Source organism: Juglans microcarpa x Juglans regia, chromosome 5D, assembly GCF_004785595.1.
Source record: "Juglans microcarpa x Juglans regia isolate MS1-56 chromosome 5D, Jm3101_v1.0, whole genome shotgun sequence".
In the NCBI taxonomy this organism is placed as follows: Eukaryota; Viridiplantae; Streptophyta; class Magnoliopsida; order Fagales; family Juglandaceae; genus Juglans; species Juglans microcarpa x Juglans regia.
In genome coordinates, this window is record NC_054602.1 from 5,760,798 (window position 1) to 5,774,740 (window position 13,943).

General features: G+C 36.6%; 2 protein-coding genes across 2 annotated transcripts; one reads left to right on the forward strand and one right to left on the reverse strand.

Annotated features, from left to right (window-relative positions):
• Positions 1-398: 398 nt before the first annotated feature.
• LOC121266382 (MACPF domain-containing protein NSL1-like) lies at positions 399-5,949 on the forward strand. The gene is given in 10 exon segments (XM_041170194.1): positions 399-963; positions 2,191-2,429; positions 2,664-2,704; positions 2,707-2,867; positions 3,286-3,304; positions 3,307-3,368; positions 3,468-3,579; positions 3,582-3,650; positions 4,381-4,547; positions 5,174-5,949. Coding segments are annotated over 10 exon segments (1,833 nt in total). The 5' UTR covers positions 399-693; the 3' UTR covers positions 5,867-5,949.
• A 332-nt stretch (positions 5,950-6,281) lies between these two features.
• LOC121266383 (pentatricopeptide repeat-containing protein At4g14850-like) lies at positions 6,282-9,520 on the reverse strand. Its single transcript, XM_041170195.1, has one exon. The coding sequence runs from the start codon at positions 9,120-9,122 to the stop codon at positions 6,546-6,548; it is 2,577 nt and encodes an 858-aa protein (XP_041026129.1). The 5' UTR covers positions 9,123-9,520; the 3' UTR covers positions 6,282-6,545.
• Positions 9,521-13,943: the final 4,423 nt, after the last annotated feature.

Here is a 13,943-nt window from a genome sequence, read left to right on the forward strand (position 1 = left end):
GTACAGGCTACTGAGTCCGTATAGGTACTATATATATTTCGTACCAGCTCAAATACTGACCGTACCGACTAATATTTCGTCCTGTGTATCGGCCTGTATCGGCCGATATTTCATTTTTAATTTTTTTACACTACAAGCTCATTTTTTGATCATTAAGTTTTTATAATTTATATATATATGTATTTATATATAATTTATTCATATATAGATTATTATTTTAAAATATAATTTATTCATGTATTGACTATTTTAAAATGGTACATAAAACGATACTAGTATTAAAATATTTCGTTCTAATAACTTGACCGGTACAACATTTAGTACGGTATTTAAAACCATCATACTTACCAATCCATACATGTATATTACCCAAACAGTAATACAACTCATCCGAACATCCGACCGGCGCAGTGCAGCCTGCACATGATCCTGATACACAGACATGCATGACCTGCCAGCCGCCAGCCTCCTTCTAGTTCGAATCGTTATCGCACTTCGCGTACATTGTCCGCAGTCTACGCTTTGAAGTTTGAATAGAAAACTGTCCCTCGCAGGCTGTGTGGATACTGAAAAACCCGAAGACTACTCAAACTTCAATGGGTCGTCTTCTTCTTCTTCATCTTCCTTGTTCAACGAAAACCTTAGAAGCCCATCGAGAGAGGGGCACAACATCCAACCTACGACTGGGCATCAATGGCTCGCAGCGGCCCTCGCTTGAACCCCCATTTCGCGGCCGAGAAAGCAGTCTCGGCGATCGGCCTCGGCTACGATCTCTGCAACGATATCCGCCTGTTGTCGTGCAAATCGGGTCCTTCCGGGTCGAGGTTGATCGAGCTGGACCATACCGTGACCCGAGACCTCATTCTTCCCGGCGGGTTGGTCGTCCCTCAAGTGCCCACCTCCATCAAGTGCGACAAAGGTGAGCGCACCAGGTTTCGCTCCGATGTCGTTTCATTTCACCAGGTACCTTTTTTTTTTTGTTATAATTATGTTAAAAATTAAAAAAGAAAATAGAATTCTAGTTAAAGAAAATTCAGATTGCCTGGAGTTTCGGAACCATGTCTTTATAATTTTTTTTTTTTTTTTAACATGTAAAACTTCATTCAAACTGGAAATACAGTTACAAATTACAAGAGAAAGTCCACTGTCTAACCAATGATGTACAAATAAATGCAACAAGACAATTAATGAGCAGCATCCAATAAAACCCGATTAAAGATCACATCTGGACAAGTATTCCACCATTGTAGGGTATCATCAATGTTTTGAGCATGCCGTGCTAACAGATGTGCGGCTTCATTACCCTGTCTTCCCACATGTAAAATTTCATATTCTGGAAAATAATGACTGAATACTGCGAGAAAATAGAGAAAAACAAAGGATTTCAATCAGATTCGGTAGAGGTAGTAACATGATTTTATAATCTAAGGATCAACTTTATGCTTTGCGATATTAAATCTATAAAAAAAAAGGAGATTGGTATGTAGGGGTGAAAGTTGATCTGTCTAGACTGGAGAAACTGACGGTCCCAGTTCAGGAGTTTCCCACTCCGGACCGGATTGGAACGACTGAATTTAAAAGAAAAAAATTATTCGTATAATAATTGTATAATTAATTATAAAATTTTTATCTAATCATTTTTATCTAATCTATCATCATTAAAATATAAAATTTTAAATATGTTATTAACAAATTTATATTCTATCAATTAACTAATTATACAATAATTATATAAGTTAAGAATTTAAGTTTCATCTAATTTATTATCACTGATCATATAAAATAATTTTTTATTGAGTTAGTTACATAATCTACATTAATAATCAACTTAATTTTAATTTAGTATTTTAAATAATATTTTTTTATTAATTAATTATTTTTAAAAAAAAATAATAAATAATTGGGTCGGACCGAATGGACCGGTCCATTCCGGTCCCTAGAGATGTTCAGTCCGGGAAAAATGATGAACCGAAAATCCTCAAACCGGACCAATTTACAACCCTACTAGTATGTACCTCTCTCCATTATAATTTCTGGAGAATTGTTTTGAAAATTAGAAAATCACCGCCTAACAACTTGATCTTAAGAGTATCTTATGATGGTTAGATACACAAATTAAGTTTTTTGCAGGAACCTTTAGAACATCTTATAAAATCAAATTTCTTACAATTATCTGATAATTTATGCCAGATGTCAGAGCAACATAATCGCGAAATGTCATTATCTGGCAAAATACCATCTGGGCTATTCAATGCAATGTTTGACTTCAAGGGGTGCTGGCAGAAGGATGCAGCTACCACAAGGAGTGTTGCAATGGATGGTTGGTTTATAGCTCTATATAACATTGAGTTGGACAGATCCCAGATAACACTCTCCGAGCAAGTCAAACAAGATGTCCCTTCTTCATGGGACCCTGCTGCTCTTGCCGAGTAAGATTTTGTATATTGAGAATGTTCAATATATAAGTGCCCAGAATGTTTTTTTCAAAAAAATAAAAGATTTGGAAGTCATCCCGAGCTCAAAGAATGAAACCTGTGCATGCCGTAACTTCTGAAAATCCACTGTGGTCTTTGGAATAATGGTCCTGTTGAAATTAAGGTTTTAATTGTAAGGTTCTCCCTACGGTATCTCAATTGTTAATGTTTAATAATGTGATTTCCCAGGTTCATTGAAAAATACGGTACTCATATTATTGTTGGGGTAAAGATGGAGGCAAGGATGTAATTTACACAAAGCAGTTGGAAACTTCAAATATTCAGCCCACTGAAGTCCAGAAATTGTTAAAGCAATTGGCTGATCAGAGATTTTCTGAAGATGGGAATGGAAGTTTCTTACTAAACTCTGCTGAAATATCAGGAAAACTGAAGGTACATAGGATATTGACGATAACATCATCACCATATGATAACGTTTGGCTGCTATGGAAATTCCATTTTTATTTTTTTAAATTATAATTTCTGCAAGTTTTCAGCCACAGGACATGTGATGTTTCTACATTTTAGCTTATCCTGACTCAAAATTAATCAGAACATGCGACATACTTAAAAGAAAAAACAAAAGAGAAGAAATCTCTGGAAAATTATTTTCCGAACCATTTTTTATGCTGGACTGTTGCCGCTGTCTGAATTCTCAGAAGTTCCAATAGCACCAATGTCAATTGTCAACTTCTTCATTAATTTATTGAGTCCTAAGATAGCATATAGGGCACTTTTGTCATCACTTTCCTTAAAAATTGATTTTTTTTCCCTCCCTTGTTCTACTTTAATATTTCTATTTGTTGCTCAGGAAGAACATTCTATCCCTTGGATCTTCGTAAAGCCTTTTCTGCCTCTCTTAGGCCACCAGGTGTCACTTACTCGAAGATTGATGTAAACCTTTTACTTTCTGCTGTGGCTGCATTCCTTATTGTTCTTGTTGGGAAATAGGCTATTTTGGAAAGGTGTTCAAGATTTGATATTTTTATGCAGGATGTAGTGTGCATCTATATCCGAAGGGGAGGTGTTGATACCGGTCAAGATCATAACCAGTGGCTCTCAACCATATCACAATCTCCTTATGTCATATCAATGTCGTTTGTGCCATAACTTCACTCTTGAGTGGTGTCCAAGGCAATGGATTCCTAATTCACGCTGTGAATCTCTACCTTAGATGTGAGTATGGGTATCTCTAATCTGTCAGTTTAATCTCTATGTTTCCAAGTTTCGCGTGAGCACTGTTATATTTCAATTTCATAAGATGGAGAGATTGTTGAATTCATGAGGACGATGGGTATTAATTTTCCTGCATCGTTCACAAACTGAGGTGTGGCAGTTTCTCTTGCTGGACCAACCAAGATAGCATTTGCTCAAGCACAAAATGTGATTTAAAAAGATTATAACTCAAAAGAATTTTTATGTCAACTATTTAATGGAATATCATTGATCATACTACTATATATGGGTGCTTGAAACAATGTTGGACACACTGGAGGTGACCATCTAATTCTTCATTTTGCTGGAGGAATTGTGTGAGCAAGACACTTCCCCGCGGTATAGACCTTAAATTTTTGCCCCTGCATTTTTCTCTGCTTCATTCGCTGTATAAGTCTGTCTCTGATTTCATTTCATATCCCCCTTGATGCTATGAATCCAACTTTATATCAGGTAGATTGGTACATGTATTGCATATATTATGAGACTATTACACATAAGTTAGCTTTATTACATTTTTGTTGCTGTGATTAATTCGTTGTAGCCTGTGGGTGAATCTGCAAGTCTGAAAAAAAAAAACCAATCTCCAAGTTGATAAATTTACCATATTTACTGGAATCACAGTGGTGTTTTCCTATCAATTATCACCTGTATTGGTCTCTGAGAGACTGATGGTTGTTAAATCATGCAGATAAACCACCAATAGAGGAACTCCATCAATTTCTCGAATTTCAACTGCCTCGTCAATGGGCTCCAATGTATAGTGATTTACCGCTCAGTCTTAGGCACAGAAAACAAGTTTCTCCATCTCTTCAGTTCAGTTTAATGGGCCCCAGGCTTTTTGTCAACACCATGCAGGTAAGTCCTTATGTTTCATATTGATACCATTAAGCTTAAGATCTCAAATTACCCGTGATCTCATTATGTGGATTCCTCAGTTTTAGAGAATGACAATTTAGAATTACATGGACTTATAGACAGTGACTATCATTTCTCTGAGTTGATAAGACTTATAGACAAATCCATCTGAACTCCAAAGGTGCATTTCACTTCTAGTCAGGATTAGTACTTGTTTTTTATGCATTAGGGATTTGAAATAGCCAAGGTCTGGGCATAATTTCATTTGCTGTTTTTATGAAGTAGATTTTGAGCTTAAGGAAGAAACTCATATAATGAACTTTCACGTAACTGCTGCATGCCCTTCATTACTCCTTTAAATGTAAATATAATTCTTTCAACCAAAGAGTCAAAACAAACTTGTGACTTAGTTCAATATATGTTCTATTTTTTCGAAACTTTTTTATTTGGGCTATAGAAGAAACCAAACGAAACACGTACTATCTTTACAGCATTTGCCTCATAACGAACTGGATGCCGGCCATTATTGAAACAAATTGATGGATTTGTTTTCCAGTATTCAAGCATGTTGTTACATTACACCGTATTTCAAGTTATATTCTGGTTGATAATCTTGAAATTTGCAGGTTAACTCTGGAAATCGACCAGTGACAGGGGTCCGTCTATACTTGGAAGGCAAGAGAAGTGACCATCTTGCAATTCATCTTCAGCATCTCTCAACTGTTCCCAAGATTCTCCAACTCTCAGATGACCACGGTTTTGAGCCCATTGAGGAACCAGCTGATCGAGCCTACTTTGAACCTGTCAAGTGGAGCATATTCTCACATGTCTGCACTGCCCCAGTGCAGTACAATGGTTCTCACATTGATGACTCTGCTTCTATTTTGACAAAGGCCCGGTTTGAAGTTAAGGTTATTGGAATGAGGAAAGTTTTGTTCTTGAGGCTTGGATACTCCATGGTGGCATCTGCAAGGATACGTAGATCAGAATGGGAAGGATCCACAACTTCATCTCGAAAATCTGGTTTCATCTCAATGATGATTAGCACAAGATTTAGTGCTGGACTGAACCCACCTGAGAAGCCAGCCAAAGTGGATATGAATTCAGCAGTTTATCCAGGTGGGCCACCCTTACCACCAAGGGCCCCTAAAATGGCAACTTTTGTTAATACGAAGGAAATGGTGAGGGGCCCAGAGGACCCGCCTGGATATTGGGTGGTCACCGGAGCCAAGCTGTGTGTAGTTGGTGGCAGAATCTCAATCAAAGTGAAATACTCACTGTTGACCATAATGTCAGAAGAGTCAATAGTATTAATGTGAGAATACCGAACAGGGAGCAAAGTCAATTTTTTCCGTTGTAAATGGATCGGGTAGATTTTGTATTTAAATCAGCTTCAATATTATTATTTGGCCCAAATCCTTTTTGGCTTGACGATGCTATTCATTCCAAGGAAACAACCTTTATCTTTTTCAATCTTGGTGGCACACAACTTTTTCCCCAGTGAACCTTATTTTCTTTAAATCGGATGAAGTGAAATCAGTCTCGACCTTCAAGAGAAAAGAGCAAACTTTGAACATCATCTGTAGAAGAAGATAGATCATATATTGTCGAATAATCTTGTCAGGAAAATTAAAAAATAGTCTCAGGAAAGTAATCATTCCACTTTCCCAGGTTGCCTCAAGTACATACGTTGATCACTGATAATTTTTTGCACTGAAAATGGTAAGCACAACATAAAGCAAGTAGTTTTCTATTAATAAAATCACTTGTGGAGAATGTAATATTACATTTAAATCAATAGATATCAAGGAATACAAATTAATTTTTGGGTTAGTTGGGTAAAAGCTGTAGGTTCATGACAGGCCTCCAATATGCCTCTCTATGTCAGATAATGAATGGGCAGTGTCTGCATAGGGTGTGTACTTTGGTAGCAAAAGGAGAGCGCTTCACCTCCACAGGATGGACATGAGTGGTAAAGGGAGCACTACTCCACAGAGATCACCAATAATCTCCACAAGAACACAAACCTCCTTTAAAATGGTGGAATCTATTGATGTCTCTCACGATAATCTCCCTTGAGACAATTTTACAAATGAACTTGAATGCAGTGTGGCAGTCAATGCAGATTCGAAGATTCTTCTTCACCCTAATGGGAACTCCTGGTGGAGTAGCAATTAAACCAAAAGCCACTGCAAGTTTTTCGCTGTGGTGGAACAGAAGCCGCTCCTTTTCACTCTGTTCCAGATCATGAAGGTCAATCTCTACCATTGGAACATAGCCAGCTTTATTCATCAAGTCAGCGAGCTCATCAAGTTTGGCATATATTTCCTTGCTTCTAGAATGGCTTCTATCTCCTACTATAAAGGTGTATACTTTGTCTTTGACCTCAATCCAACTCATTCCAGGTTCCTTCTTCACCATGCTATCTTTCATAAGCCTTCTCACCTTTGCAACATTTTCCCACATGCCAGCTGATGCATAAATGTTTGCAAGAAGCACATGGGTACCTGATTTCTCTGGTTCAAGTGTTAGGAGCATCTCAGCAGCATGTCGGCCGAGATGAACATTTTTATGGATTCTTGCAGCACCAAGAAGGGCACCCCAAACCGAAGCATTAGCTTGAAAAGGCATTGTATTTACAAGTTCCATTGCTTCATCTAATTTCCCAGCACGGCCAAGGAGATCAATCATACAAGCATAATGCTCTTGCATTGGTTCAATACCAAACAACTCTTTCATTGAATCAAAATATTCTCTGGCTTCGCTTACCAAACCTGCATGATTGCATGCACAAAGGACACTAACTAAAGTTATATGATTTGGAGAAACATCATTTTTAAGCATCTGGTTAAACAATTGGAGGGCCTGTTTCCCATGGCCGTGTTGTGCAAGTCCCCCAATCATTGCAGACCATGATACTATTCCTCTCTTGGGTATCTCAGAGAAAGCACGATCTGCATCATCTATGCTTCCACACTTTGCGTACATGTTAACTATAGAATTTCCAGCAAAGACATCAGACATGAACCCAAACTTCAGAGCATGAACATGTATCTGTTTACCTTGTTCATATGCTGATAAATTTGCACAAGCATTTAGAAGGGAACTACAAACAAATGGGTCTGGCTTGATCCCCCTGTCATGCATTTGCAAATAGAGCTTTAGAGCTTCCTCACCTTGACCATACTGAGAATAAGCAGTGATCATGGATGTGAAAGCCACCAGATCTCCAATTGGGCATTCTTCAAAGGTTCTGGTTGCATCATCTAGACGACTACACTTTCCATATGCATCAAGAATGCTGTTTATGACAAAAATATCTGAATGAAAACCAAATTTCACTGAAAGTGCATGAAGTTGTCTAGAAACATTGATAGCCTCCAAGCTAGCTGTGGATTTGAGGACTGTGCATAAAGTAGTCTGGTTGAATCCTATTCCTTCCTTATGCATCTCAGCGAAAAGTGATACAGCTTCCATGTCTTCCCCATTGTGTGAATGTCCAGAGATAACAGCATTATAAGCAATCAAGTCCTCGTTTGGCATCAAATTAAAAACCATCCTTGCTTCACCCATCATATGGCACTTTGAGTACATATCTATCAGTCCCACACCCACAAACAAATCTGACTCTGTGTCCATTTTTATCAATCTAGAGTGCAACTGTCTACCCAATTCTTCAAGCCCCATTCCAGCACAAGCTTTAAGAGCACTTGATAAGGTAAACATATTTGGACGTGTTTCTGACCTTCTCATTTGCCCAAATAACTTCAAAGCCCAGCCATGGTTCCCATGAAGAACGCAGCCAGCAATTACAGCATTCCAGGAAACAATATCAGGTTGTGCAATTTCCTCAAAAACAATAATTGCATCTTCGATATCTCCTACTTTTGCATACATGTCAACAAGTGCGTTTGCTGAGAATGGATCATAATCATATCCGAGCTTTACCAAATACCCATGCATTTTCTTTCCTTGACCACCATTCCCCAAACCCGAGCAAGCATTCAATATACTTGACAAACTAAACTCATTTGGGCTTATTCCATTCGAAACCATCTCCTGAAACAAATCTAATGCTTCCCCACAAAAACCGCTCTGCACATAAGAAGAAAACAATGCATTCCATGAAACAACACCCCGTTCTGGAATTGCATAAAACAGTCTCCTTGAATCCCCAAACTCCCCACATTTTGCGTACAATACAATCAAAGTATTTGCAACAAACACATCGAATTCAAACCCTGTTACCACAACAATCCCATGAACCTGCTTCCCTAGCCCCAGATCCTTTGTTACAGAGCATGCCTTAAGAACACTTGGAAACGTAAACTCGTTGCACTTCACACCCAACAAGTGCATCTGATGAAAGGCCAATATAGCTTCTTTACCAAGCCCATTTTGTGCATACCCAGATATCAAAGCAGACCAAGAAACCAAATCCGGTTCAGTACTTTCCTCAACCAGTTTCCGGGCATACCCAAAACACCGACACTTTGAATACAGATTTACCAGATGGTTCCTAACATTCCGGTCCTCAGATAATCCAAATCTAACTACATGGGCATGGACTTCCATGCCTGAACTTATAGACTTGGAAGCAGTGCATTGTGAGAGGAGCTTGGAGTAGGATATAGTGCTGGGTGTTAAACTCCCCTTATGGATTGAGCTTAGAATAGTTGCAGTTTGTGGGTCTCCGCCAAATTTAACGTAGGTTTGGATAAATTTAGCAGGGAAGAGGAAAGTGGTCGGGAGAGTAATGGTTCAAACGTTAGGTAAGGTCGTTGGCGAAGATGATTTTGGAGGGAAAGGAGGCTCCAAATCCTCATGGTCCATTTGATCTTGGAGTGCCTCCAGTATTTGTACACAGTTTCGGTAGGATGATCATAGCCGTCACCAGTTAATTATAGCGTACTTTTAGAGTACAGTATGTAACCGACCAAACCGCACAATGTCTGAGCCGACCCAACCCGTAGTGCAGATCAACTTGGTCCAACCGATCCGACCTTTTGAAAGTCGGGTCCAATAAGCACCTCTCTCTCTCTCTCTCTCTCTCTCTCTCTCTCTCTCTCTCTCTGTGTTTTTTTTAGATGTTCTTATTTGTCAAAGATAGCAGTGTCAAAAATCATCAGACAGAAAAATTGTAGGCTCTAGATTTCTTCTTTTTAACGAGACTTCAGAATTTACACACCTGTAATTTCTTTGATTGATCAATATCTATGATAATCTTGCGTTGTTAACTTGTTATCGACCACAAAATTTTTTTCTGCGACCACAAAATCGAAAACTGCAACAAAGAACAAACCCAAAGAAAAGAACAAACAAAACAAGTTTATATGAATCAATCAAACCATCAAACACAAAACCACAAGCATCTAAACCCACAAATTGCAAAATCCGAGATTATCCAATGACCTCCTAAGCAGTGAGAACCGGCCTCCTTGATCTTATTCTCAGCAATCTAGAAGACGAGTTTGGCCTTGACAACTAGGGGTGTAATTGGTCCAGTCCGGTTTTGGACAAAATTTAGGGCTGAACTGGTATGTACCGGTTTTTTCATTTTTCAAAACCGACTACGCACCAGTTACCTCCTAAACCGGTACTTCCGATTTTACCGAGATCCAGTCCGGTTCCGGTTTACATATGTAGTAACAAAAACAAACATCGTAATAAAAACAACTATAACTATATATTATTAATAACTAAACCAAAGGTGGAGCTTAATGCAGGTAACCTGTCCAACTACTATATTTTGCTTTATTCAGTGTCAAAGACCAAGTACAACCATTCCTTTAACTATAAACACCCATCTGCTATAGAGGGTTTATATATGCTAGAATATATATATATATATATATTAATATTATAAGCTCCAATTAATTTCTTTACCTGATCCATATATGAAAGTCTCCTATCTGCATGCATATGTTAATTTCAAAGTAATTTCTTATATGTTATTATTCCTGATTTTATTTTTATTTATTTTTGTTGAGCCTTCACATTTAAAAAAAAAATGAGATGTTGTAATATGCAGATGCAGATGATAAAATCTTTTTGGAACATACAAGAGAATAATGGGATTTTTTACTTAGCAGATGAATCGATAATAATGATATACAGATGCAGATGATAAAATCAATTTAAAACAGATGATATGCAATGGAGCAAAGCCACTTAAAAGCTTTCATTCAACTCAGAATCTTAGATGTTTAATCAAACAAAACAAACAGAGCTTTAGGCTAACGCGGTCCTTAGAAAAAAAAACTAGGAGTCCGCAACCCAAACATATCATTGTAGATTAAACAAACAGGGCTTCAGTGCTTCACTATTGAGTATTGACGTTAGAAAAATAAAGATCCTCAAGAAAAATTACCGCCGAAGCAGAGAGACGTGAGAGAGGGGCTGCCGGCTGCGTGAGACGTTGAGAAAGTGAGGAAGAGAGGTGAGGCCGGGAACGTTCGATGCAGAGAGGCGTGAGAGGGCAGAGATGGAGGCCGCGACTCTCAGAGAGGCGGAGAGTGAGGAAGAGAGGGGTGCCGACAGAGGGACTGGAGGATGCGACGAAGGCTATTAGCCTGTTACGTGCGGCGCAATTGCTGGAGGGAGGGATCTAGGGTTTTTAAGGGAGGGGGTGGGAAACTGAAACTGAAAGTAAAACTCGGGGGGAGGGGAGGGGGGGTGGGTTTGGGGGAACGAAATCTGAGGGTTTGGGGGAAATGGCGCCGTTTCTTAGAGTAATTTAATACCATATAATATATAACTATATTAGTATAGTATTAGTTAATAGTTATAGTGATTTAATATAGATTAGTATAAGTATAACTATAGTCTATATTAGACTATTAGTATAGCTATATATTAAGATTAGTTATATATTAGTGTAGTTATATAATATATTAGACTATATAATAGTATTAATATTAGGTATTAGCAATTTCGCATAACTAATTAGCTATATATTGGTATTAGTTATAGTGATTTAGACTATATATTAGTATTGTTAATTGTTATAGTGAATTTAATTTATTATAACTATATTATTGATAGTATTATAGTGATAGTATTAGTATAGTAATTTATTATTTAGTATAGTGATTTATATACTAATTTATACATAGATTTAAAGTATATTACTAATAGTAATATAGTATTGGACTCTAGTATTAGTTATGAACTTATAGTGATTTAGTATAGCTATATAATAGTATTAATATTATACTATTAGTATAGTTATATATTAGTATTAGTTATAAACTTATATATTAGTATAACTATATAATATATTAGACTATATATAATATAATTTAATATATATTTTTATGTTTAAAGCATATGATCAATTAAATTTTCATCTTTAAGATTAAATTTTTATTTATAAATTATATAACATTATCTTATATATAATTATATTAATAACATATGATCAAACAAATTACAAATGTTCATATTTAATATTAACATTTTATGTTATAGCTTATAATTTATAAATTATAATATGAAATTATTTCATATATGATATATAATTATATATATATTATATATACAACTTTACATATAATTATATATTATATATAAAACTTATATATAAAATATTTTGTATAATATTAATTTTGTATAAAATTCATCTATAAAATATTAATTTATATATATATATATATTTCTCCAACCGGTTTGGTTTGGAAAATTGTAAAATCGAAACTAGACCGGTGCCGGTCAGTTTCCCTAATACACGAACCGGTCCCGGACCCATTCAAAACTGAAAAAATCGGTCCGGTTCGGACCGGTTTTTTGGTGTAAATTTACACCCTTTATTGACAATAACGAGCTGGTTCTCGGGCAAGACTCCCTATCACAGATCGCCGAGGAAGATGAAGATAGGCAGAGAAGATGGCTGTTTGGGTTGAGAGATGGTTGTTTCGAGTTATGTCTTGCGAAGAAGGAACTGCAAGTACAAATGGCATTTGGCTAAGTGTTAGAAAGAAAGGGTTGATTCATGACCGTTGACCAAATAGCTAGATAGCATCCGAAGCATGCAATTTAGGCAATCGACATTTGACTGGTTCGACCGAAAAATACCTTTAGCCTGCATTTTATCTGTTGGTCAGTTCAGATCATTCGGACGGGACGAGTCTATGGTTTTTCTTCCCAGGCCTGAGTACTAGCCTTGATTTAGGTAGAATTTTAGCTCAAGTTTAGGGGTGGGTAGCGGGGCGAGGGGCTGGTTGATCCTAGCGGGACCTTGTCCCGCCTCCCCTATATATAAAAAATTAAATTTTAAATATTTATTCAATAAATATGTTGTATATAGATTGTCATGCCTCTTATGCTAACCTTTATATAGGTGGTCAATACAATACAATAGGCATACTTAAGTAATGTCTGTGGGCGAGGGGCGGGCTGAAAACCCTTACCCCTCATAGTGCGGGGCCGGGCACCATCAGGGTATCACCCCAACATTTTTTAGCTTTTTGCTGATCACTCAAAATTTGAATTATTAACTATCTCACTCTTTATAATAATTAAATATTATTATTTTAATTTTTATCTATTTTTTAATATATTTTTTTAAATACTTTTTTATTTTTATTTTCTAATAATTTATACATCAAAATACTTATGTTGGTGAGAGAAATGAAAATGCAAATGTTACCCTTTTTAACACTCGGGTAGAGAAAAATAAAATAAAATATACTTTGAAAAATGTTATTTATACTTACATTGTTTACTAATATAATAATATATGCTCACATGTCAACTATTGATATGCTAAAAATTATAAAACTTGAAATTTAAGATTCGAATTAAAAAAGAAAAAAAGTGATAAAATGGTTCTTTGTATAATTGTAAATAAAATTGCAAGTATATGTAGCGCTACTCATAAAGCTACATGGATGGTCATCTAATTTGTTGAGTAATTGTAGCAAAAAGACATTTTGACTCCTCAATAGCTAAGCTAATGCAGCTCACTTTTAAGCAAAAGTTATGAACCGAAAGGGCATTTAAGAGCATTGGCAATGGCCATTGCTAAATCAAAGTCCAAATTTTACCTGTTTTTGAATTAAAATCCCTACATTGAACTAGCTAAAGCCATATTTCGTAATTATGAGCTACGGTAAATTTCTCCTCCTAGCCATGTCTGGCGATATACTGTTGAAGAATCAAAGGAATATTTTATTATTCCCTCCCTTTTCCCTTGTATTTTTGTTATGCTTCTTTTAGAAGGCCATCGCTCTTCTCTCTCTCTTCTCTCCGTTTTTTCTCTTTCTCAATCTTCTTTGATTGATTGTCTCTCCGTTTTTAGGTCAAAAATTCTTGAGTCTCTTTCCTTGCTGGTTCGCGTCGTCTATGCGATTTCCTCTCTATCTCTCTCGGCTTGGCTCAAGAACATTCAGAATACCC

Bases quoted from the DNA above. Each gene is read 5' to 3' on its own strand.
- LOC121266383 (XM_041170195.1), bottom strand. From the start codon at position 9,122: ATGGAAGTCCATGCCCATGTAGTTAGATTTGGATTATCTGAGGACCGG.